The sequence below is a fragment of the Penicillium hordei genome (genome assembly GCF_028827395.1).
Source record: "Penicillium hordei strain IBT 12815 chromosome Unknown utg000005l_segment0_segment0, whole genome shotgun sequence".
In the NCBI taxonomy this organism is placed as follows: domain Eukaryota; kingdom Fungi; phylum Ascomycota; class Eurotiomycetes; order Eurotiales; family Aspergillaceae; genus Penicillium; species Penicillium hordei.
Genome location: NW_026623146.1, coordinates 2,245,038 through 2,268,955, shown reverse-complemented (window position 1 = coordinate 2,268,955; position 23,918 = coordinate 2,245,038). Strand labels below are relative to the sequence as shown.

The 23,918-nt window shown below is 48.9% G+C and overlaps 10 protein-coding genes across 10 annotated transcripts; 5 read left to right on the top strand and 5 right to left on the bottom strand.

The window, feature by feature from the left end:
* Positions 1-87: 87 nt before the first annotated feature.
* Positions 88-1,274, top strand: N7537_009807 (RNA-binding protein; the record flags this gene model as incomplete). Its single annotated transcript, XM_056900861.1, has 3 exons — positions 88-610; positions 685-913; positions 1,022-1,274. The coding sequence occupies 3 exons, from the start codon at positions 88-90 to the stop codon at positions 1,272-1,274; spliced, it is 1,005 nt and encodes a 334-aa protein (XP_056749529.1).
* Positions 1,275-1,838: 564 nt separating this feature from the next.
* racA (putative Rho GTPase Rac) lies at positions 1,839-2,792 on the bottom strand (the record flags this gene model as incomplete). The annotated part of the gene is made up of 6 exons (XM_056900860.1): positions 1,839-1,905; positions 1,982-2,214; positions 2,295-2,475; positions 2,542-2,600; positions 2,674-2,706; positions 2,760-2,792. The coding sequence occupies 6 exons, from the start codon at positions 2,790-2,792 to the stop codon at positions 1,839-1,841; spliced, it is 606 nt and encodes a 201-aa protein (XP_056749528.1).
* Positions 2,793-3,597: 805 nt separating this feature from the next.
* N7537_009805 (putative quinol monooxygenase) lies at positions 3,598-4,125 on the bottom strand (the record flags this gene model as incomplete). The annotated part of the gene is made up of 4 exons (XM_056900859.1): positions 3,598-3,732; positions 3,822-3,864; positions 3,894-4,006; positions 4,069-4,125. 4 exons carry the CDS (start codon positions 4,123-4,125, stop codon positions 3,598-3,600), a joined length of 348 nt encoding a protein of 115 aa, XP_056749527.1.
* Positions 4,126-4,818: 693 nt separating this feature from the next.
* On the top strand, positions 4,819-7,414 carry N7537_009804 (transcription factor domain-containing protein; the record flags this gene model as incomplete). Its single annotated transcript, XM_056900858.1, has 7 exons — positions 4,819-5,151; positions 5,251-5,357; positions 5,435-5,755; positions 5,807-6,244; positions 6,303-6,568; positions 6,621-7,127; positions 7,194-7,414. Exons 1-7 carry the CDS (start codon positions 4,936-4,938, stop codon positions 7,412-7,414), a joined length of 2,076 nt encoding a protein of 691 aa, XP_056749526.1. The 5' UTR covers positions 4,819-4,935.
* Positions 7,415-7,878: 464 nt separating this feature from the next.
* Positions 7,879-10,351, top strand: rgd1 (putative Rho GTPase activator (Rgd1); the record flags this gene model as incomplete). The annotated part of the gene is made up of 9 exons (XM_056900857.1): positions 7,879-8,049; positions 8,125-8,178; positions 8,238-8,844; positions 8,911-9,119; positions 9,169-9,667; positions 9,724-9,867; positions 9,934-10,028; positions 10,098-10,168; positions 10,240-10,351. The coding sequence occupies 9 exons, from the start codon at positions 7,879-7,881 to the stop codon at positions 10,349-10,351; spliced, it is 1,962 nt and encodes a 653-aa protein (XP_056749525.1).
* An 813-nt stretch (positions 10,352-11,164) lies between these two features.
* N7537_009802 (uncharacterized protein) lies at positions 11,165-12,278 on the bottom strand (the record flags this gene model as incomplete). Its single annotated transcript, XM_056900856.1, has 3 exons — positions 11,949-12,278; positions 11,721-11,825; positions 11,165-11,657 (listed from the first exon to the last, which is right to left on the bottom strand). The coding sequence occupies exons 1-3, from the start codon at positions 12,272-12,274 to the stop codon at positions 11,165-11,167; spliced, it is 924 nt and encodes a 307-aa protein (XP_056749524.1). The 5' UTR covers positions 12,275-12,278.
* Positions 12,279-13,092: 814 nt separating this feature from the next.
* Positions 13,093-13,880, top strand: N7537_009801 (uncharacterized protein; the record flags this gene model as incomplete). Its single annotated transcript, XM_056900855.1, has 4 exons — positions 13,093-13,197; positions 13,298-13,353; positions 13,418-13,565; positions 13,629-13,880. 4 exons carry the CDS (start codon positions 13,093-13,095, stop codon positions 13,878-13,880), a joined length of 561 nt encoding a protein of 186 aa, XP_056749523.1.
* A 1,012-nt stretch (positions 13,881-14,892) lies between these two features.
* N7537_009800 (translation initiation factor eIF1) lies at positions 14,893-15,676 on the bottom strand (the record flags this gene model as incomplete). Its single annotated transcript, XM_056900854.1, has 5 exons — positions 14,893-14,907; positions 14,973-15,106; positions 15,162-15,254; positions 15,349-15,423; positions 15,649-15,676. 5 exons carry the CDS (start codon positions 15,674-15,676, stop codon positions 14,893-14,895), a joined length of 345 nt encoding a protein of 114 aa, XP_056749522.1.
* A 524-nt stretch (positions 15,677-16,200) lies between these two features.
* Positions 16,201-16,963, bottom strand: N7537_009799 (uncharacterized protein; the record flags this gene model as incomplete). Its single annotated transcript, XM_056900853.1, has 8 exons — positions 16,201-16,281; positions 16,338-16,354; positions 16,415-16,512; positions 16,569-16,580; positions 16,637-16,653; positions 16,714-16,745; positions 16,823-16,873; positions 16,927-16,963. The coding sequence occupies 8 exons, from the start codon at positions 16,961-16,963 to the stop codon at positions 16,201-16,203; spliced, it is 345 nt and encodes a 114-aa protein (XP_056749521.1).
* A 1,573-nt stretch (positions 16,964-18,536) lies between these two features.
* N7537_009798 (mediator of RNA polymerase II transcription subunit 12) lies at positions 18,537-23,537 on the top strand (the record flags this gene model as incomplete). Its single annotated transcript, XM_056900852.1, has 6 exons — positions 18,537-19,119; positions 19,178-19,775; positions 19,832-20,036; positions 20,097-20,732; positions 20,784-21,085; positions 21,146-23,537. The coding sequence occupies 6 exons, from the start codon at positions 18,537-18,539 to the stop codon at positions 23,535-23,537; spliced, it is 4,716 nt and encodes a 1,571-aa protein (XP_056749520.1).
* Positions 23,538-23,918: the final 381 nt, after the last annotated feature.

Sequence of the window (23,918 nt, the reverse complement as noted above, 5' to 3'; positions counted from 1 at the left end):
TCCCAAGACTTTCACTCGTCTTGTTTTCTCTCCCATCCCACCATTGTCCTTTTTCACCACAACATTTACCCTATATAAACTACTACAATGGGCGATAAGCGCAAGCTCGTGCAGGATGAGGTGGTCGAGCCTGAGGGCAAGAAGATGAAGAAGGAGAAGAAAGACAAGAAAGACAAGAAGGAGAAGAAGGAGAAGCGCAAGGTGCAGGAGGAGTCCGAGGTTGTCGCTCCCGCCGAAACTGCTGCCCCGGCACAGGAAGAGGTGAAGGAGAAGAAGGAAAAAAAAGACAAGAAGGACAAGAAGGACAAGAAGGACAAGTCCGAGAAGAAGGAGAAATCCGACAAGAAGGAGAAGTCTGACAAGAAGGAAAAGCGCAAGGCCGAGGAACCCGCCGCCGAGCCTGCTGCTCCCTCCGAGGACGCTATGGATATTGACGTGACCCCTGCCGAGAAGGAGGACGCCGATAAGAAGGAGAAGAAGGACAAGAAGAAGGCGAAGAAGGCGAAGAAGGAGAAGACCGAGCCCGTGGTTGAGGCCAAAGAAGAGCCCGCCGCTGAATCCGCGGAGGCCGAGCAGGCCCAGAAGAGCTCCCGCTTTATCTGCTTTGTTGGTAAGTGGCTACAATCCGATAGACTACCCCTAACTGAAGACACAAGATTAATCAAAGGATATTCGCATATACAGGCAACCTTCCCTACTCCGCCAACCATGAGTCTTTGAGCAAGCACTTCGAGAAGAACCCCCCGGCCACAATCCGCGTCGCAACCAAGAAAGAAGACCCCAAGAAGTGCCGCGGCTTCGCATTCATTGAGTTTGACAACTATGACCGCATGAAGACCTGCCTCAAGTTGTACCACCACTCCACCTTCGACGACGGAAAGTACCCACCCCGACGCATGAACGTCGAGCTGACGTAAGTTATCCCTCCCTAATTGGCGATGATGATCTCCGTTTCCGAGTCTCCTCCAAGAAAGAAAGCCCAATTGCAAACATAGACTCATATACTAACTATCAATTACAGTGCTGGCGGCGGCGGCGCCAAGTCTGAACATCGCAATGCCAAGATCCAGGCCAAGAACGAGAAGCTCAACGAGGAGCGCCAGCGCCAGGCTAAGGATATCCAGAAGGACAAGAAGAAGCACGAGAAGAAGGCTGCCCCGGCTGGCGGCTCTGGTGCCAATGCTGCTGGCTTGGATGGCGCGGCTGATAATGCTGTCAGCGCTGACAACGATCAGTGGGCTGGTTTGCACCCTAGCCGCAGAGGCCGTGTTTAAATCAACACAGGCCGCTGGTTCACTGCTATGGTTTATGTTAAAACGGTCTCAGCTCGTTGGTGGATCGGAACAGTGTACAGGAAGGTGTCCGGAGTATCTGCAGGCAGCTGGGCATTTTGATAGCCATGCATTCTTGGGAGCATCAGGTTTGGCCTGCTTTTTCTTCTGTTCCAAAAAGTACTTACTTCATGTCTCTATTGCTTGATTTTGAAGATACCAATTCATATATTCTTTTCTGTGCTTTCCCAGCAAATATCGCCCTAGTGGACATATATCACAACATGAACTAGGAGTAACTTGAGAATGACCAGGGTATAATGTCGGAATCAAGAACATCGCAATTGAATTGGGACAGACTATGGACAAGGGCCAAGAGGGCAACAAAAAAATATCCCCAAGAAAAACGGTGAATGGATTTCATCACAAAAACAGCACTGAGAGGCCGGCGGAAAAAAAAAAAAAAAAAAAAAAAGCCTCTAACTACCCAGACGCCGTATTAACTATATATTATTCATTATAGCATACGAGAACATGGGGAGACGAGTCAAGCCGAACAAACGTGCTCTACAAGATATTGCATTTGACTGCCTTCCTCCCGGATTTCGTAGCGGGACGGGGATTGAGAACGGCTCTATGACGGACGGTTAGAAAAACAACAAAACGGATTTAAACAGATAGTCTGCCCGGGAAAGAGAGTAAAAACGCACCGGATGGCTTCATCAAACACGCTCTTCAGGTTGCGCTGTGTCAACGCCGAACATTCAAGGTACTTATGTGCGCGAATTTCCTTGGCTACAGCCAGGGCTTGTTCGTAGGAGACGGTCTCCATCTTGCGTGCGCGAAGGGCTTCCGTAGTGGCGCGGTCGTCTCTCAGATCGAGCTTGGTACCGACAAGGATGATGGGGACATTGGGGGCGTGGTGTTCGATCTCAGGGAACCACTAGAAGCGGGGGAACAATTAGTCACATTGAAATAGGAAGAGCGGAGTAGATCTCTTGTGTATATTCGGCCGGTTCGTACCTTGGCTTTGACGTTATCGAATGATGGTGGGCTGACGATGGAGAAACAGATCAAAAACACGTCAGTTTGCGGGTAGGATAACGGTCTCAGGCGATCGTAATCCTCTTGTCCAGCAGTATCCCACAGTCCCAGGCTGATCGGCCGGCCGTCAACCATAACACTGGCCGTGTAGTTGTCAAAGCTGTAATGGAATCAATGTCCGTTCGGGAGTTCAAGGTCTTCGCATTGGGGGGCAGTGGGTACGAACACAGTAGGGATGTATTCACCGGGGAAAGCATTTGTTGTGTAGGAGATCAGAAGACATGTCTAGAAGAGGGGGAACTGGATGTCAGCATCTATCGCAATATTATAGTAGGGATGGAGTGTGGGATGTACTAACTTTGCCAACTGCACCATCACCAGTCACCACACACTGCAGTTCTCGTCAATTCAAGCGCATCATTGTAGATCTGATCGGATGCCCACCTTCAGTGACTGAGTAGCCGGACCCGTCGCCATGTCGCAAAAATATAAGACCAAATCAAGCCGAGTTCCAACAGGGGGCGGTCGTGTTGTCGATAAGACAACGATAGCGGAAGGACACAATGGCAACAAGGGTATCTTCAGAAATATTTAGCTTTAGCTTCAGGGGAACAGGGAAAGAAGCTAGGAGGTTGGAGCTAGGGAAAAAGAGGGGGTGGGAAAGATGTGGAGACCAGAATGAAGATAAAAGAGAACTCACCAAAAACCAAAAAAAAAAAAAAAAAAAAAAAAGGAGAGGAGATTATATGGGTTGAGAAAGACAGAGAAAAAGTGAGAGAGAGTCAGAGAGGAGAAAAAAAAGAAAAAAAAAAAAGGGAAAACTAGTTCCCCTAGTTCAAGTCACTAAATGTTAGAATAGATGAAGAGATCAAAACCCTTTGAAGTCGTCTCCACTTCTAAATATTGAAAATGTGCGTATCTAAACGGATGTGTACCAAGTATATAAGTGCTGATATACCCTTGGACTACTCCGTACGGAGTACTGACTCCCATTTTCAAGGTGTGATAGGACTTGAATTTGAATTTCCCATCTCACAGACCTCCTATATCTGTTGGTAAGCCATCACTAATGCACCAATCGCATGACAATTGAATCACGAGTGACGGACAATACCATGGCGTCTATTTAGTATCGAATCATTATGGGAACCCCCCCGGGTGCATATGCATGGGCCATCAGTTATCCTATTTATATCTATCCAACCACCCCCGGATATCACCTATAGATGGGACTTTATTCGATCTGGGTCCTAAAACAGTACCCCCCAAAAACAAACAGAGCCTACAATCGCGATACGCCCCTCGAACCATTCAGGAACCCACCTGCCTTGATCTCCGCCGGTTTCGTCAACAAAGTGGATAATCTTTTTGAGAAGGTTCGGAAATAGGGTGATTTGACGTGGGTCTGGATCGCCGCCTGGTTTTTATACCTATTTTAAAGAGCCGATCAGAATTTGGTTGGAAATTGGTGGCAAAGATACTCTTGCGAATCAGATGCCGAGGCACGGTTGCCCTCTCCATGCGGGGGGAGCTGCCGGTGAGAGGCGACCTATATCGATACCTCAATGGTTCACTTACCTCTCAACGATCACAATCTCATTCTTGTCCTTGATTTCAAATGCGTAGTAGACCAGTGTATCTGGTTCGTGTTCTTGCACTTGTTTGATGACGTCGGTTACCAGAGTAGCTACCTAGAGGATAACCCGATACGGTAAGATATTTGGACTGTCAAGGAGGATAAGGCTGGGCTGACTTCTTCAAACTTCTCTGGCTTTGGAATGAAAACTGCGGTGACGTTGATTTCGGACATGCTGACCTGTCTGACTTGTCTGACTTGTTAACCTGGCGTTAATGAAGTAGCACTGGTAGCACCGGCACTAATAGGACAACTTACTTTTTCAATGTAGAATTCAATGATACTTGGATATCGTAGATCGGATGTTGGGATGTTAGGAGTTTAAGAGTTAAGAGTTAAAGAGTTAAATATTTAAATGTGTTGAAGATCATATAATCCATCTAATCCACCCGGATATCGACCTCGGTCCATGGCAAGTGGGGCATGAAGTATATGCAGATATACGTGTATCCCACAGAAATGGCTTTAATATATTGAAATATCGCCTACGACCCTACATGCTTCTTTCATTCAGTGATAGTTTTCTAATTCAACTTGATAGAAATGTTAAAATCTATGTTTATGTGCTTTGGTTTGATACACACTTCAGCTGATAGTAAAGGAATATGCAATATAAAGTCTCCAATACTTAGTAATAACAATAACAATCAGCTGCATAGTATATCGACAGTGTTTAATGGAAGGATTAAGATCCCTACATAGTACACGTATGACAACATAACTATTCAACTGCTTCAAAAAGCCGGGGATCCGTCATGGGGAGAGATTACATCATCAATTAATGCCTCAGGCATTAGATGAATCAGCAACCGCCGAGATTCGTCTCAGTATCAAATCTCCCGCAAATCACCGTCGTCAATCAGCAGACAATTCTCCACCTGCCCGTTCAGCGGGCCGATTTCTCCGATTTACGGCACATGGACTCCATGAGCACTCGTTCACGTTTCGTGGGGTTTTATACCGGCTGAACGCAGGCTGATCTCGATGGATTTGGGGTATCGGAACATACTGGCACCGGATGGGCCGCATTACTCAATCCCGCCCAGCGACTTTCGGTCCCCCACACTACCCCGACCACCCCCGGTTATCGATTTCATGCAGAGAAGTTCGGAATCTTGTGAGATGGAGAAGGCTCCGCCTGTCACAGGCAAGCGCCGAGGTGGCAGCCGGAAAGCCTGTAATGAATGTAAGCAGCAAAAGGTGAGTCATGTGCATATATATTACTATGCAATTTTACCCAAATCAAGCCCGACCGTATCGGTTCTCCGACAATCGCGCTGATGTCTCAAACCTTGATAGCTGAGATGTGATATTGTTCAAACGCCAGCTGCGGCATGTTCGCGTTGTCGTAGGCTTGGAATAGACTGTAAAGTCGAACAGTCATTCAAGCGCATCTCTAAGAGAAGGTAAATCTTTTTTTTTTTTTCGTTTCATGTTTATGATTTCTTTCGCGTCTTATTGTCTTATTGACTGTATTTCATAGGCGCAATGCTGAAATGGAAAAGGAGATTGCGGATCTCCGCCGTCGCCTAGGCCCTAATTCAGATCATGAGCAAGGTGTAGAGCCTCAAGAGTCTCATGGAGGCGATGAAATCTCCCATTGCTCAGAGGATGTCTTTGCTCGCCGTGACTCGGCCGCGATTGACCACCCTCGACCTGTTTCGGTGCCGGTTGAAACCCACTCATCTATAGCAACTCCCTTGACTATGAAAAGGGATGGTTCTATTATATCACAGGATGAGGGCCAATGGAGACTGGAAGATGTTTGTCTCTCTAGAGCCCGAGTCCTTCGATTATACGAACAGTATGCGCTCTTCATTTCTTTGGCCCGCTTCTCCGATTAACATCTATATAGATACTTTACTTATTATCACCCTTTTCTTCCTCTTTTGAATCCGCCCAAGCCCCCAGAGGTGTATCTCAACCGATGCCCTCTTTTGGCGTGGACGATGATCTGTGTTGCGAGTCGACGGTCTCAATATGAGCCTGGGCTCCTGAGCGCACTGTCCGGACCATTTAGCAGGCTGCTTTGGTCAACTATTACCAGTGTTCCGCAGGACTACCGGGTGGTCAAGGCCCTTTGTGTTCTGTGTACATGGCCTCTTCCAACTACAAGCCAGCGCACTGATGCAACTTTCATGCTCAGTGGCTTGATGATGCAGATTGCTATGCAGCTTGGACTACATCGTCCGGTTCAAGCGGAAGAGTTCACAACTTTCCGCATGGAAGTTCAAGGCGAAGCCCTAAAGGATCGACTACATACGTGGGTCATTTGCAACATTGTGGCTCAAAAGTGAGTATCTCCCTTCGATATATGGCCGTTTACCATATACTGATTTAGGATTCGGCAGTGTTGCGACTGGTTACGGCCAGCCCCCGAGTACAATATACGACTGGGCCCTTGAGCCTGCCTCTTTGAGGGATGCCGACTACCGGCTTCCCGATGATCTGGCCACTCGGCTACGTATCGAAAAGTTCTGTGACCGGGTGACCAAGGCATTATATAGTAGTAAGCCCGAGCCTGCGGAGTTCATCAGTGCCGACAAGCTCGTGGTTGTCCAGGTTTTGGAAAGTGAACTCAGAGACATGGATGTCGAGTTTGACGGGAAAATCTCCGGTAAGTTGCTGTCGTACCATTCGAACTTCGTACCGCTCACACTCGCATCAAGCAATCAACACTATCCATCTCCGAGCCGCAGAATTGCACTTCCGATACTTCATGTTTTTGGGGTCCACTGCACGAAATGACGATCTGATCAAGCTTTTCCTTGCAACAACCTCCTTCCTTGGTCGAGTACTAGACCTCGAAACATCACCAGGTGAATTGATCGGTCACTCCACCAACTATATTCTTCAAATGATTGTATCGGCCGCTTTTGCTCTCATGAAGTTGTTGAAGAGCAGCTTCAGTCGACACCTCGATTTCAACCATGGAAAGCTATTGTTCAATGGTGCGATCTCAGCAATTCGCCGAATCAGTGTCATGGATCATGACCGTCCCATTCGTCTTGCAGACATCCTCGCTCAGATGTGGAATGCCACGAGTCTAGAGCCGGCCGAAGAAGACGCTCTACAGCTTAAAGTCCGCTGCCGAATGAGCATGAGCCATGTCTACGACACGGTTTGGCGTTGGCGACAGCGGTTCCGACCGGTCAAAAGCCTCGAGGAAATGCAAGGTAGGTTTTCTTTGCTCCCCCCCTTTGGTTCTTTTCTTTCAGATTTTAACAAATGTCTTTTCATAGCTGCTGCTATAGCAGCGAACCAAGATATACTAGGCCCGGCAGGACACATGACGCGACAGCAGCAGAATAGCTCCCTGGAGGACCAATCTTTGATTATGCCAGCTCAGTTTGATGAAGGTGGAGCATTTTTCAGCGAATCTGGTTTCTCAGAAGTCTTTGATTCACTCAATTGGGTTTTTGATGGCATTCCCGACTCTTTCGTCGCACCTCCGGTTTTATAGATGCCAATTACTGCGATTGCGGGTGCGGGTGTTTTTGTATACTGTTTGATATTTGATTCTCAGCGACGATACCAGAATAAAAGTGATTTTACTGTATGCTACAAATAGAATAATGTACATAAATATAAATATACGTACAACTATACGTACGACGTACAACCTACACAAAAGTGAAGCCCAAGATCCACTTATGTGGCTGAACCCGCCATTACGTCTTGACCCCAAGAATAAATCCAGGGACCTACTTTGTACAGCCTGACATTCCTATAGGTTCATACCTTTTCAGCCCAAGTGAAACTCCTGAAGGCAGGCTGCAGCATTTCTTGTTCCTGACCTCATTTTGATCGGCTCCTAACCGCATCTCCACCGATACATAAAGGTGTGGCCCGTGAGGCTTTCCGTTCCCCCCCCCCCTCTATTTAACTCCTCCTTCTTGACATTCACACAAGTCAAGACCAATTTCCATGTCGGATCAAGCCATACACGAATCCACGGCGATACCGACGCTCTCCGATGCGCCTCCGTCGAGCGCCGGTCGCTCATCCCCTAGCCACGGGGGCGAGCAGACCCAGCCGACCCACGAGGCCATCTCAGATGAGCTGAAGGCCCGCCTGGACAAAGTTATCTACTCTGATGTGAGCAGACACAGACAATTCTACCGTCAGGTGTTTATTTTAAAAAAAATTCGCAATCATATTAATCATAAGTAGATCGGAATAACCACACTCCTGACACGGCTGAAGCAAAGCGTGGCCTCCGCCAGGGTTAGTAGTCGCAAAGGGACTTCAATGACTATCGCAAGCGCTGACACGGTATCTACTAGGATTTCTCAACATTCCTGAAAAAGCGAGGTTCCCTCGAAGAAGAGCACGCCCAGGGGCTGAGAAAACTGTCCCGCGTGATCAGCGATGCGTCGCAACGCTCTGAGAACCGACAAGGAACATACAGTTCCAGCTACAAAGACATCCACCGGATCCAGGAGCGAATGGTCGACCATGGCCTCCAATTCGCCGTCTCCCTCCACCAGATGTCCGATGATCTACACGAGCTCGCCGCCAACATTGAGCGCGGCCGCAAGCAATGGAAACAGACGGGTTTAGCGGCGGAGAAGAGGGTCGTCGATGCGGAATCGCTGGCGGAGAAGGCAAAGGCCAAGTACGAGTCATTGGCGGAGCAATATGACCGTGTTCGCACGGGAGACAAGCAGGGCGGAAAGTTCGGTCTCAAGGGCCACAAGTCTGCGGCGCAGCACGAGGAAGAGTTGTTGCGCAAGGTCCAAAACGCGGATAGCGATTATGGGTCTAAGGTTCAGGCTGCCCAGGCGGCGCGCCAGGAGCTAGTGTCTACCCAACGACCTCAGGCTGTACACAATCTTCAGCAGTTGATCTCTGAGTGTGACTCGGGCCTGACCCTGCAACAGCAGAAGTTCGGTATGTGCGATTCATTTTTATACATGTGAGTTAGTTTTTCATTGTTCATCGGCTAATCGTTTTCAGCTACATTCAACGAGAAACTGCTTCTGGGCCAAGGTCTCTGCGTCAACCCTTTGAAGACCGATGCGAGCAGTGGGGCGTTGGGGCCTAAGAGCCTTGCCGATGTTATCCGTCAAGTCGATAACCAGAGAGATCTCCACGAGTTCATTTTAAGTCATGAAGGCAACCCCGGGGCTGTGGCTTCAGAACAGGTTAAATATGAGCGCCACCCTGTAAGTCCTGTATTACTACTCGATTGCTCCACTATACTAACGTGATTAGACACTTGGTGGTGCTGGGGCTGCTGCTTCTGCTTCTGCGGCACCTTCGCAACCAAGCACTCAAAATAAGCGCGTGTCAATCATGCCGCCAGCATTCGCCTCGAATAATACCTCTTCACCGGCGCTTCAGCCACCGCAGAGTGGTGACCGATTGCCGCAATCACCTTATCCCCCCGAAAAGACCTTCACTCCACCCCCAGCCGGCACAGCGCCATACCCAGTCTCAGGGCCGCCTGCTCCGGAACCCGCACCTAAGATCCCGCTGTCAATGGGAGCACCTCCCCCAATGGACAGGAGTTTGCAATCGAATCTCCCTCCATTGAAGCCAGTGTTCGGGGTTTCGCTGAATGACCTGTACGCCCGGGATGGAACGGCAGTTCCTTTCATTGTGTACCAGTGCTTCCAAGCAGTTGAGCTGTTCGGTCTGGATGTGGAGGGCATCTATCGACTTTCCGGTAGTGCCAATCACATCAGTCACATGAAAGCGGTGTTCGACAATGGTAAGCTTGATCAGACACATGAAGAAATATGGGCAGCTTGCTAACCCTATGAACAGACTCCTCGCAAGTTGACTTTACGAACCCGGAGAACTTTTACCATGATGTCAACAGCGTTGCAGGACTTGCGAAGCAATTCTTCAGGGACCTGCCTGACCCTCTGTTCACCACTCAGTTCTACCAGCAATTTGTTGATGCTGCTCGTAAGTAGTCTTCATGTCGTGGATATAGTATAATCCCGCATTGAGAAACTGACAATGAAACCGCAGGCTTCGATGATGATATCCAACGCCGAGACTCAATGCACGCCCTTATTAACAGTCTGCCCGATGCTCACTATGCTACTCTCCGGGCCATCATCCTGGTACGATCCCCAGCAAAAACCTAATTCTTTTTTTTTTTTTCATCTAGATACTAACCTAGTCCATTGCAGCACCTCAACAAGATCCAAGAACACTATACCCAGAATCGCATGAACGCGGGCAATATCGCCATTTGCTTCGGGTATGTCCTTGCATATTCCACATTCTCTACTGAGACGTTATCAGATACAGACCCGCTAATTCTCGCTATAGACCAACCCTCCTGGGCGCCAATTCCGGCGGCAGCATAGCCGACGCTGGGTGGCAGGTTCGTGTCGTCGAGACGATCCTGAATAACACATTCCAGATCTTCGACGATGATTGATCAGTTCGCCCCCGGCCCGTTCCCAGTTTCTTTCTTGGTTTTTTTTTTTAATTGGAATATGGGCGTTGGTCCGTGGACCCACGTATAATGATGATCTTGATGCATCGCTTCTCGGTGCTCTTTTGAACCTCTTTTCTTATCCATTCGTACCTCTTGTTCCTGTGTGTGCCGGTGTTTCCACGGAGTGATATCTGTGCTACACATTAATACTGTGTCTTTTGGGCCTTCCGATTGTACATATACATACTGTCTAGTCCTTTTAGTTTTGACTTTTGCCGGCCATGAGCAACGTATAAACGTGTTACCAATGATGGCAGGTTGAGCAGCAAATATTGGCCTACCTATTTAGTATCATATTAGTAGAAGGTAGACAATATACTCCGGCAATGAAACGCTAAGAAATTGGATAGTTGGCATGGCGGTGTAACCTGTTATTCTTCAACTTGTTCTTTCGCGGATTTCTATTTAGGGCATCCATACAGAATAAGTTTAAAGCTCGAGACTACGTGTTTAGGAAACAGATAGTAGATCGTGGGCAAGACATCCTGAGACATTGATATTCATTTATACAAGTAACGGCTCAAAAGGAAGGTAGAATTTGATCAAAAAAGGTGGCTATGGTACATTGAGAGGTGCAAATGCTTCTATATCAGGGATTTCCGTGTCCAGGAAAGAGAACAGACCAGAAGAGAAGCTGACCCGAGCCTCTGTCCAGTGTTGGGCCCAAAATGAGGAGTTCCAAGGTTGCTAAACAAGTAAGACAAACAGGTGAAATAATGGATATTGTATCACAATTTGAAATGCGACTCAAATTTACTTCTGGCCCATCGATTCCTTGATCATATCCAGACGCTCGAGGGCCGACAAGCCAGGCATGAAGTAGGGGTTATTCCAAGCCTCATGCAATGAGGTGGGACTGATGTGGCCCCATACTCTCCAGCCCTTATCCTGGTCGTTCCAGCGGAGATGCTGAATGACAATGTGTTCGACACAGTCCTGCTCCTTGGCGGAAACAGTGTCTCCCGTGGGTTCCTTTGCGCTGGTGCTCTGGACCTGAGTCGTGGTTGTGGACTGTCGGCTCGTGATGCGCACGACAATTTGACGGATACCGGATTTCGGGATGTCGGGGATGGATGTGGCGCGATCTGAAATGACGCGAAGGCCGGTGAAGTTTGTGCTTGGCCTACGCAGGTATTTCACCAGTTTCCAGGTCACTTGCTCATTCTTCGGGCGGCGTTCGATACCCGTGCTGAGTTGCTTGACGAGATTGTCGCAGCAGATCTGGCGGATTTTAGGAATGTTGCCTCTATAACAATTCATAACGGTTAAGTCCCGCGCAAAGATAATTGACGAGAAGGCGCATGCTTACTGGGCAAATGCTGTGTACATATCCTCCTGGAGCTTTGCGGCGAAGTGGCGGCGCTTGCTTAGAAGAAGTGGAAGGGTGTTTTCGCGCTTGCAATATTGGAGCAGACTGCAATATAGTTAGAAAATATAATCTTTGTAGTTATATATGATATATGCAGCTCTTGTTCAACGTAACCGCCACGAGAGCGATATAGCACCGGATATTCCGAGGATTCGGGGGAGAACTAACCTGGCATGGTTGCTCAACCAGGCCTTAAGCCATGTCCATTCCATATGCCATCTATCGCGCGGTGCCGTGAAAACTGAAGGCATATCCCTCCACAACGGTCGGACAAAGGTACCCGGTAATATGCCGATGTCATTTGGCAGATCGGCCAGCTTCATGCCCTGGGTTCTGGTTTTGAAGGACGGCTGCACTTGGCTTGGAGGGCGGAAATTCATTTGTCTCCCACGCCATTGCTGGGAGGTCTCGGAGAAGGCCCGACATTGGACGAAGGAACCAGATGGTGTAATCCGAGTGGATGTGCCCGCGGGCATTCGTAGGGTAGACGCCATTGCGAATCGGGTTGAGTAAAAGAAGTTGGTTCCTGGCCGAAGAACAGAAATCCGCGGAACTGTCGGTCACGTGTATCCACTCCGCAGGTTGACAGCAACAACTAGACAGGGAATGCTTTGTGAACGACGCGCCCTCTTATCGAGGCTACAGCTTATATCTTCCTTGCTTTTTTCTTTAATACTACTGTCATGTGTAAAAAAGAAGTTGAATGTATAGAATTAAACTGCCCCCCGGAAAAAAGACACCGCCCGCCATACTGGGTCTGATATCTGCCAATTAGGGGACTCACAAACAGCTTGACAACAACCGAACTTTGAATCTTATTGAGAGCGAACGACTCGATCGTAACGCTCATCTATACCCCTTCCACTCCTTGCGTGGCGGCCGCATATGCCGCGATTCAGAATAAAGGCTGGCTCCTCAACGTAATGCCTCTCCTCCACCATACACTCGCCACGACTATCCACACCAACATCCACAGCGTGGTCCAGACTTGAATCTCGCGCGATCGGCTCTTCCGCCGAGCTACCTCAACACTTCCCCTGAACTACTACAGAGCCAGTTGGCTAAAGAGGTGGCTTCTCCATCTGTTTCGACTGTGCCGCCTTCCCCGACCTCCTCTACGTCCCATACCCCACTCAGCAGCGATGGCCCTCCGTCAGCACTGCATCCGCGGGTCGCTGTCATACTTGGGGTAGACCGCAGGTGGTATATTCCCCTGCTGGTATGTCGGGCTCTGAGCACGCTTCCTGCTGCCTGGTGGGGTTTACGATGCGCCTTTACTTTCCTCGCTGAGTTGCTGCACATAAGGCCGGGTATGGGACGAGAGGGTTGGGCGGCGGCGATTGTTGGTAGTGTTGGGCAGGAATGGGATGTTGAGAGGAGGTTCCGTGTGACGGAGGTGGCATTAGCTATTATGTGGGTATGTGATATTCCTACCTTGATATGTAGGGGTGTATATCTTTTTTGATATACTACTTGCTGGTTTCAAACGGCGTACGTTTATACTGACTACTTGACAGTGCTGTGCATCTGCATATCTTTCCTATTTCTTTGCTGATTGCATGATGTCTCGATGGTCAGTTTTATCTTCCCTTGAACGGCGCACTGTCGTCCCTAATGCTAATCTATGATATACTCAGGCTTCTAAACTACACTCCACCAGCCGTTGTGATCCGACTGCTAACAACCAACGGCCTGATTGCGTATATTACTTCTTGGGTCCTTTATCTATCTGGTGCATCCTCTGACCCCCGACTCCTTTTACCGGCATGGATCTCCATAACAACCGTACGTGACCTTCGACTCCCAATTGTTGCTCTACCTTACAACAACCACTGACCTTTCACCTAGTCTTTAACCTTTGTCTACCACGCAACACAAAACCATGCAACCATCAAACGCGAAACAGCAGCATCGCTACTAGTAGTTTCTGTTGCAAGCTTCCTAAGCATGTCCTCACTCCTCATGCAGTTACATTTGACTCGTGAAAACGAACCAGAAGTGCCTGTCTTCGTCATCACCCGCAAGCTTTGGGACTGGGCTGTGGCTATCTTCCTGCGAATGCGAGTTGCTGATGACCGTATTCCTATTGGAGAGCTGTAGTTTGCTTACTTGCCTACTGGCTGCTGGACTTTCTTTTCTTTTTCTGTTTCGCGATATCTTACCGAACTGATTTCCACAGTCTCGACAAGCTGGACAAGCGTTCTTGGCTAGACAGTGGACGATTTGTACATTTTTGGGATTTGATTTTGATTTTGATTTGAGTTGAAGACTCTTTGTCTTTGGGTCTTTGGACTTTGTCGCGCTTTATACCCCTGGCCTAGGGATGTTTCTTTTCAGACATGGCGATCTTTGATAGATCTAATCTATTATTTTTGTTTCTTGATTGATTCACAATGCGAGATTCCATCCTATCAAACTAATATGATAGATTGAGATCAAATTCTTATCTCGAATTTACGTTATGTTGCTGCATAAGCTGGGAAGATTAGATATACTGGATAACAGTTCAATTTCCTTGTTCCCAAGTAATGGACTGCATCCCCAAGAGAGGGGCAACAAAAGAGTGAGAACAGCATAAAAATTAAGTAGACGGTAGAGACCGAGATAACGGTTCAGCAAAAGCACGCCCTTAGTTCAACCTGGATCTCCTCGATCAGCCAGACTGACAAATTGACCATGGGAATGCAATGGCAATGAGCAAGACAGGCAAAAGCAACCCCTCCCCAAAGGATAAAAGAATGGAAAACACACGCGAAGTAATGAAAAGAAAAAAAAAGTGTTGTCTGTCTATGCAGATAATGGGTATCTACCAACTCCTCGTTCCGTCATAATCCCGTCCTTAGAATAGCGGTCGAACCACCCCGCTCTCCCTGCCGATCATGCGGGAACGATAGGCAGGAGGCACACAGGTGTAGCGGGTCATTTCGACGAAGGGCCCAGGTCTAACACGCCAGGCACAAAGTGGTGGGGGGAGAAAGCAAGACATTCGATCGATGTTAAGGCCAGTATTGTATACGGCCGGCGGATGAGGGATGCTTCCTATCCCACCGCTCACAGGGCAACATAAACCGGGAAGAGGGGACTGGAACAAGGTATGATGTTGGTGATGGGATTAGAACCCGTGGACCTAGAATATAACAAATTAGAATATGGTAATGGTGATGAAGAGCAGGTACTGGGACAGCGACATACCTTGATGGTCTTGGCATCAAGCTCGAGTCCCTCCTTCTTGTCAGTCAAGAACTCCTGAACATCCTTTCTCTGGTCTCCCTGCAGCTGAATCACCTCGCCCATCTCGGTGTCAGAGACGATGGTGCCATTGCAAGCTAAGAGATTGTTAGAATTTGGGCCAGACACACATGCACAGGTTACAAGACATACCGAATTTCTTCTTGATGACCTTGAGAATCTTCTTCTGGTCGAACTTCTTGGGAAGTCCCTGAACAGTGGTCAGAGTCTTGCGACCATTGCGTTCTGTTGTGAAACAAGCGGTTAGCATGTACCCCCTTTTAGCGCCGGCGAGTCGCAAAAGTAGCCATGGGCGGTGAGAGTAGGAGAGTAAACGTACGCTGAATCCGTATGTGGATATAGTTCTGAGACTGTTTAGTCTCGCCGGTATCTTCGTCGGCTTCGGCGAAGGGGTCTGTAAGATGCACATGTCAGCCTCAGTCCAGTACCGAATTTCTACCCCGCCGCCGTGTGACTTGGTAGGCCAGAGGTGGGGAGAGCTGAAATCTACAGCGTTTGACACTATACATGACGAAAGAGGTATGCCTCTTTCTCATACGTAGTGAACATAGCTGTGGGTATGCGTGGGTGTGGGGGTGAAGCCCGATACGCGCCCAGGAGGGGGAAGTGGCGAACTTACCGAAGGTCTTGAGGTTTTCGATGGACATAAACTCGGCCTTTTCGTAGTAAACGGCGTTTAAAATGGGTATTGATGAAGTGAACGAAGGGCGAGATTCAATATCTCTGTAAAAGATCGGAGCGTGTGTGGTGAGGAGTGAGGAGATGCTGTGGTAGAAGAATGGGAGAGAAGAAGTGGCAGAGCCTTTTGAGGCAAGAGTCACGTTGTGGGGGAAGGCGGTGTGTGACTAAGCGATACTCATCCAAATAGCCATGAACATTACGATAATGTGCGAGAACTACAAGAACTAGCAGGTGGATATCATATACAATTTTAATTCAATCTAGCAAATAATGGCAATTATGGTGGCAAATAGACTAGCTCATCTATGATCACAAGGGCAGCACTCGGTTTGAATAGTGGTACATCGTGGCAAGAATAGCTAAAGGCGGGGATCTCTCAATCCAGACTCAGAATCTGATGACCCGCGAACAATTAATCCATCATAGTTCAGATGATAAGGCTGGGAGATTATGATGCGTATGTAAGAGGATATTAGGAAGGTTCGGGCGTTCAGGAGGCCAGCGGAGTCGGTGCGGCGGCGCCGGTGGTACCCCCAGGAGCCTGCGGAGGCAAGAAGAGAGGGAAATAGGTCTGCAATGGTTTGTTAAGCTGAGTGCATCGGAATCCTGTAGGCTCGAGATACATACGACAACCAATGCCATTACTATACCACGCCAAGATATTAGTTCCTGCAAGCAAAAGAGGGGCACGGAGAGGAACGAACAGGACATGAGAACCGACATGTAGGCCGGTGTAGAAGCAGTCTTCTTCTGCTCTGGGGATTCACCCAACCAGGACTGAAGTGAGAAGACGAAGGATACCCTGTTTCCGAGTCAGATAACCTGGTCAAGGTCTTTGACTGCTCGCATTGCTCTTACCATCCGATCATGCTGCGTCGCGAATCTGGTCAATAATATCCATAGCTTGTGTAAGACGCGCGACTCACCGGTTCCGAGTAAACATCTAAGAGATCATGGTCAGAGTCAAGTTATCGCGAGGTCAGATGTTGGGGTAACGACTTACGGCGGCCATAGGCATAGTGCTCGACATTGTGCCTGTTGTACAGCTCAATCAGCCTTCATAATTCTCGCACTAAAAATATGTCATTGCTGAAACGAAGGTGTGGGCGTACTGGAGATATCGGCATCGCTGCTGCTCTTGGGCGGATCGACATAGGGGATCGCTTTTCAACGTTAGCTTTGAGGAACCAATACTTGAAACAATTATTCCACTCACCGAGATCAGCCCTGCGCATATCTTTCTTTGACGACATTGTGTTGAGATATGATATTATGATGATGGGTTGAGGTAACCAGAAGGATCGAACTGGCCAACCCCCGTGCCAAGGCGGTGCCAGTCTGGGCTAGACCGAGAACACCCCGGATTGAATATCTCCGATGGAGGACCATAGATACACACCTCTTATTCTTATTCTTTTTTCTTTTTTCTTTTTTCTTTGTACTTTGAATTATTTTATGCAATAGTATCTTCCATATCTTCTATTCTGTATCTCCCAAATGGACTATCATTGATTAATTCCCCAAGTTGAGAACACTACAGGGATCAGAATAGCACAAGCAGATCAACGCCGACAATTCACCGCTATAATATGTACGGATGTGCAACATACGATTCATATCGAAATAAAGTCATTTGAATCTTGGCTATGAATGTAATAGCAAGACAGTACGAGTAAAACCCACTGGCATCATTACAGGGTTTGCGTAATGATCTAGATGTACCGCAAGTCAGTGTGATGGCTGTGCATCGATCACTTCCTACATCTGGACATATAACATGGTACGGAGTACTCTGTACAGCGGACTCCGTAGGCTCCAACCTACTCGCTTTTAATCCCCCTTGCAGTTAGCATATTCCAGTCCTCACTGTAATTTCATGGAATCTTGGATGGACATGCAGGTGGACATTGATCGGCACCCCAGACGGCAGTTGCCATTGAGCCCAGGTCGAGTCAAACATGCCACGGGTCTAGAGTCAAATTGGAAATTGGAAATGCAAAGACCCGACGGACCCGATACGTGCTCTGCGGAATGTGGACACATCAAAGTCCGGCGATAAGCCATGACAGCCTCGGGGATTATGCCGAGAGAGAATGGGAACGGCCCGTCGCGTTCTTGGACCTCTAGACTGTGTAACAGGTGATGGGCACTCCGTAGTCATAGGATTGGAAAATCATCAAGTCCAGATTGGGAACATAGAAGAATTCCGATTCCGCGCTAAGACAGGCATATCACCAGATAAGGAGCTTTCCGGGAGCCGACGGATTAAGAGCTGAGACGATATAGGTAATAAGAAGAGCTGGTCAAACCGATATTATGTAAAGATTCGGACTTGAAAGAACAAATAAACCCGGGATATTGCGAGATTATCGAGAGATCTGGTATTGTCAGCCCATTACCCCATGTTACCTTTACCCAATTTACCCGATTACCAAATCATATGATAAAGTGAACACAGTCGATCATTGAACTTTCTTGAAGTAAATTATTCTATTATTCTATTATTCTGTTATTCTGTTATTCTGTTATTCTATTATTCTATTATTTTAGGCATCCAAGGTTGTACTTCTTTGTGTAACGCGATTCATACCTTTTAATTAGGACTTGTGTTTTCCCCGAACACATACCTAAACCCCCAGACACCCAGAACACCCAGATACCCGAGTTGGCCGCTCCCCGATTCCCCATCAGCTCACCCTGCCAACCCGCCAACTTCCACTTAATTCCGTTCACCTTCTTTCTCAAATATTGACTCGAATTCCTCGAAATTACAAGTCGCCTGGATGACCCGAATACTCCATCCTTTGGATACATCATGAGCCTAAGATGATCCCCCATTCCTCTGCCGGCGGCCAATCGTGGGGCCACCCTCTGCGGACCTTCAATGGCGGTCCCGGACGGGTTGATAATGCGCAGATGTTGGGACAATATGACCAGCCCGACAGGTCAGCCTCACTACCCCAGCCGCCAATTCGACAACCCGTCGTCGTTGACCTGACCGCAGGCGGTCCGGAGTCGCAAGATAGAGAACCGCCCCCCAAACGACCGAGATTGGATGTTCCGAGTGCACCCCATACATCGGATACTGGCGCGGCGGTGGGAGAAACGAGGAGTACTCCCGGAAGTGCAATTTCGCGACCTGCAGTCTCATGGCGCGGCCGTCCGGCCTGGTCCTTCCAGGCTGTCGTGTCGGAAATCCCAAGCAATGAGAATCGGGGCGATGGCGCTGCCGGATCTAAGCCCCCGTCTCCGCCTCCGTTTCCGGCTCAACCTTGGATGAACAATTCCGTGGCCGAACCGGAGGGGAGCGGTGTCGTGAAGTCGAGGGAAAGCTCCCCAGTCGGGGCCGTACAAACGACCCCGTATCGCATTGAGACCCCTTCCGTCGCTCCGGTCTACAAAGGTCAAAGTAAGTGAACGCCCCCGATTCCTACATTGCAGCTATTGAGACTAATCACCCTTTTCAGAACCCGCCGATTTCGCGCCATGGACCGGAAACCACCCGGAGGACGTCCTGAGCGAGCAAACCGCGAAGCAAGGATATTATGATCGCACACAGGTCTCCCAGAACGAATCGAATACCGCACGTCCCGCATTATATGCGCAACTCAAGAATCGCACAGGGTTGCAAATGCTTTCGTCCGTCTTCGCTGCGGCGTTAGAGAAACGACAAAATCACAATACTATTCACGCTCCGTCAACCTTTAAACCGCCACCTCGAGTTACACTCACCGACAACAAACGCGAGGCGTGGCTTCGGGATCTCGCCAACCCGTCCGTTCCGCTGCGAAGGTTGAGCCGCACTATCCCGCACGGTATCCGCGGCAAGATCCTCCTGGACCAGTGCTGTGGTAAATGGATTCCGATTGCACGTGCTGTCTGGTTGGCAAAATGTGTGGGTGCGAATGAAATCCGTGCATTCAAGCGAAAAGGCACCAGTGGGGCTTTGGCTGTTGGGTTGGAGGCGAAATGGGTCCGAGACTGGACGACAAATGTCCAGCAATTTGTCGAGGGGGTGTTTGCTGCCCCCAAGTCCGAGGATTGGAAAGCGAAGATGACATATGCGTACGTGCTCGTGGATTGCCGTCAATTGTGAGCAGCATGCTAACCTTTATCTCTAGAGTCGGGTTGACAGCTCGTTTATTCTCCGAAAACTTACTGGATCACGACCATTTCCTTGAATGGTTTTTGTCATCCTTTGAGGCTGCTTCTATCGGCACGACTCCAGTCTGGCTTTTAATGCTCGGCATATACTGGAATAGTATTATGCGATATCGACGAAGGGGACGACGATTAGCTGAGCTGCTGCTTCAAAAACTGCGACAGGTGTGTTCAACTTGCACTAATTACTTTGTACGTGCAGTCAATACTGATAGCTAGCAATAGGCAACTGAAGCTAAACTAACTCAACTTCAACCTCTTATCGACCGTCTTTCTCGCTTTATCAAGAAGCTTGTTCTCGATCATACCTCCTCGATGATACTCCCAAATTCTTGGGAGACATATCAACAACAGGTGTCATCTGCCCTTGATTTGGGCAATGAGGCAGAGAAAGCTCTTTTCCAGAGTCTAACAGAACGCAATGCGCGAGTGCAACGTCCTAGACACTCGAAACAGACGACTCAACGCTCACCCCATCAACGCATCGTCCGACTTCTCGACTCCATACGCTCCGCTCAGGATCTCTCTTCTGTCTTTGGCTATCTCGACGCTTTTGATGACAAGTCTGTTTTGGTTTTCAAGTTATTAGAATGGCTCTCTACACCTTTCCGCCACGGTCTCTGCCGGGTTTACATTGGTGTTCGCCTGCTCCGCAAATGGAAATTGGCCGGCGTTGATATCGACAGTCACATACTGGCCTTTCTCTCGCGTGGACAAAACAATCAAAAGCTCAACATGGATCAAATCTATCATGTCGTCTCTGAACTTGTCAGGTCACAGACATTCTCAGTTGGCCGCTATCTTCAATGGCTCACGGCGCGTGGCGTTACCAATGGATCATCCTCAGCCGAGGAGCGCAAGGTAAGATCGAATTTACATACCAAATCCTTCTGATCACTAACCGATGTGTAGGTGAAGGACTTGCCAATCGATGTCGGATTGATAGCGCAACTCCCTGTTACCCGTCTTCCAGAACATGTTGGGAACTTGCGGAGCACTCTGTTGACCCGTACTGGGCTCTCTACCTCGGATGAGAACGCAGCTATCGATAGTGTGAAAGGAATCATCAGCCAACGTTTACCCGGAATTTTCGGCGTCCACGAATCTGCGTCAATGGCATTAGACTCATTACCACCAAACTTGCCTTGGGCTGTCAAAGCCGAGGTTGGCCAGTGGTTACGCAGAGCAATTGCGGAACACAACCGAAGCGCAGAGTAAGCATTTGCACTTTTCTCTCCCAAACCCGTCACTTGTCCTTACTAAATCGCTAATAGGTCAACTAACAGAGGAGCACTTCCCGTTGGCATTGCCTCCGTGGTGTCTGCGCTGACTCCCGCGGAGTTTTATACCGTCCGCGATGCTCTTGAATCATTTGGCGACATTTCAATGTTAGCAGATGTGTTGAAGTTTGCATCTAGTTGTGGTGATAGCACCGTTCTCGCCTCCGTTGCAGATACCACAAACTGCCATTTCGAATCTCTTTGCGTGATTGGCGCCACAACCGATCTATTCCGGAGACTCATTGATGCCTACGCCGGCGTTAAGAGGTTTGGCATGCCAAGTCTTGACTTGATATTCTCTCTGATCGAACTTGGTTTACGCATCCCGAGTGATCTCAACACTGTGTCCATTCTTCGCCAGGATCTCTCTCGCATGGAGAACAAGGCAATCATGGCCGCATCTTCTCCAGTCTCTGACCACATTCCAGATGGTTTTGGTGGCGTCGATCCCTTCTTCCGAGAGAAACTAGATCAGCTTTTGCAATCAGGAAATGTCATGGACGAGCCCACTCTGGACGCGATCTTCAACACACTCATAAAGCATTTAGAGTCTGATGATGGCCATGCAACCCTGTCAGCAAACGACACCTGCCGTTACCTTGCACAGCTCAGGTCTTTCCATCCAAAGCATTTCGATGGCATTCTTGCCCGTTGGGTCTGTGGTCATTTGCGATCTCCTGAACGTACCATCTTACTGCGGATTCTACCGCCGCTGATTGGTGTGGGATGCGTTACTATCAGAGCTTTTTTGGCCCTTGCAAAGAAACTCACACTCTCTAAGCCAGCAACAGTTCCCAATGCAGCCCAACTGCCTGCTGATCTTGTCCAACTTCTTGTCTCTGGTGACGAAGATAGCAAGTGTTTTGATTTGGTGTCATATCGGTTCCAGTTGGCGCAACAGGAATTTCTCAATAAGAACTCCGAGGAAGCGCTCAAAATTGTTTGTGACGCCGCATCTTCCAATGCCGGTAGCTCTTCCACTGGACACACCGAGACGGAGCGCTCTATCGTCATGTTGTTACGTGATCTTCTCGTGCGACACCCCGAATGTGCGGCACAGAATGGCATGCAAAAGCTCATGGACCAATATCCAGCCGCTTTGAGTATTGTCCAGAAAGCGCTTGACCTTTTACTGGGCATCGAGTCACAGTCCGACGGTAGCTCAGTCCTCTCAAAGGTCGAAAAGCTTGCCTGCATGACCGACGACTTCTCGCTCCCATTTTGCCAGTTGAAGCTCCAAGTTCTATTCCACGCAGACTCGGGATCTGAAGACCGAACCAATATTGTTGATGCCATGTTCAAAACTGCCGTATCAGACTGTCGTGCTCACAGACTTCACTGGGTTGACCTAGTTGCACTGATGAGCCCGGAGGCCGTACGCCAAATCCGGGAACGTGCAGAGAAGGAGTTTTTCTCCATCCCATTGCTTGAGGAGCCAATAGATGATATTCCGGATTCGCCTGACAAGCTGGGATCATTGGAAACTGCCAAAATGTATCTTACCATTATAGAAGAGCTTGCGAGCAGCATCCCCGATTCTGGAGCCCCATCTGTCGCTCCGGTGCTTGTGGAAAAGATGGATTCCCTTCTCCACAAGATCATCACCATACACAACAGTACACTCGCCAAGGGTGTGGCCAACACAGATCGTTCAAAATTCGAGCGTGCGCTGGCATTCTGGTTCTCTGCTTTGCTGAGGATCATCGTCCTCCATCGAGCTGCATTCTCCCAACCGCCCCCAGCTCTCAAGATCAATCCTCTGCACGAACAGCTCCGACTTCTGACATCAATATTCTGCATTGCACTCTCGCGCCTTCCCGGGAATGTCCTTCGTCTCTTCCCTGCAGCCGATTACTTCCCCCACCCGACCCCAACTGAAGGCTTCCGTCCCTGCCCGGGAATCCTCCTACAGACCCACGCCCTCGACGTGGCTGCCTCGTTAATCGACATCTTCCCAGACGAAGTCCGCCACCAATGCGCACGGTTCCTGAAAGAGAAATGCCCATCATTCGTTCCATTCCAGAACGACGCTCGCTTCCTCTACCTCCTGGGCCCAATCTCAGACCAATACCCCGCAAATGCCCACCAAGCCTCGGCCCCCTCTCCGGCAGCATCGGGGTCAACCCCAACCCCCACACCTGCTCTCTTCTCTATCGTTGGATCGTCCACAGCGCAGCAGTCTGTCACAGCCGCGTCGGGTCCATCTACCGCACTGCCTGACTCGAACTCCATGACCAACCGGCTTCGTCTTCAACATCGCGGTCGTGTTGTTGGTCCCTATCCAGTCCGTCCTTGGGAGCTACTTGAGGATGCGGCGCCGTTCCTAGGCGTCAATGATACAGCTGTCAATCTGGGCCTTTTCGATGCTAGACGTGTGAGAGCTTGATGATCAAGCTAATCACTAAATCCTTGGGAGAGGTCACACTCCTACACGTATACTTTCCACCTTCTTCCCTTACCTATGTATCTTTCTCGTCATTTCCCCCTGCGCTCCAGTTGTTTAGTCCCCCAGCGTTATCTCCTTCATATCCGATCACTTCCCAATTTTCACCTCCACCTCCTACTACCATCACAGCATACCCTCTATCCCCACGATTCCCACATCTATCTAACCATGAGCGTTTGCATATGGGAATTGGCCATTTTCTTCTTTCCTGCGTTCTTTTCTTTTTTCTTCGGCGTGCATTACTATCCCCCACTGGCATTCGGTTTCGGTATCTATGGCATGCAACCTAGCATCGAGAAGCATTTTGTACATATAAACCGG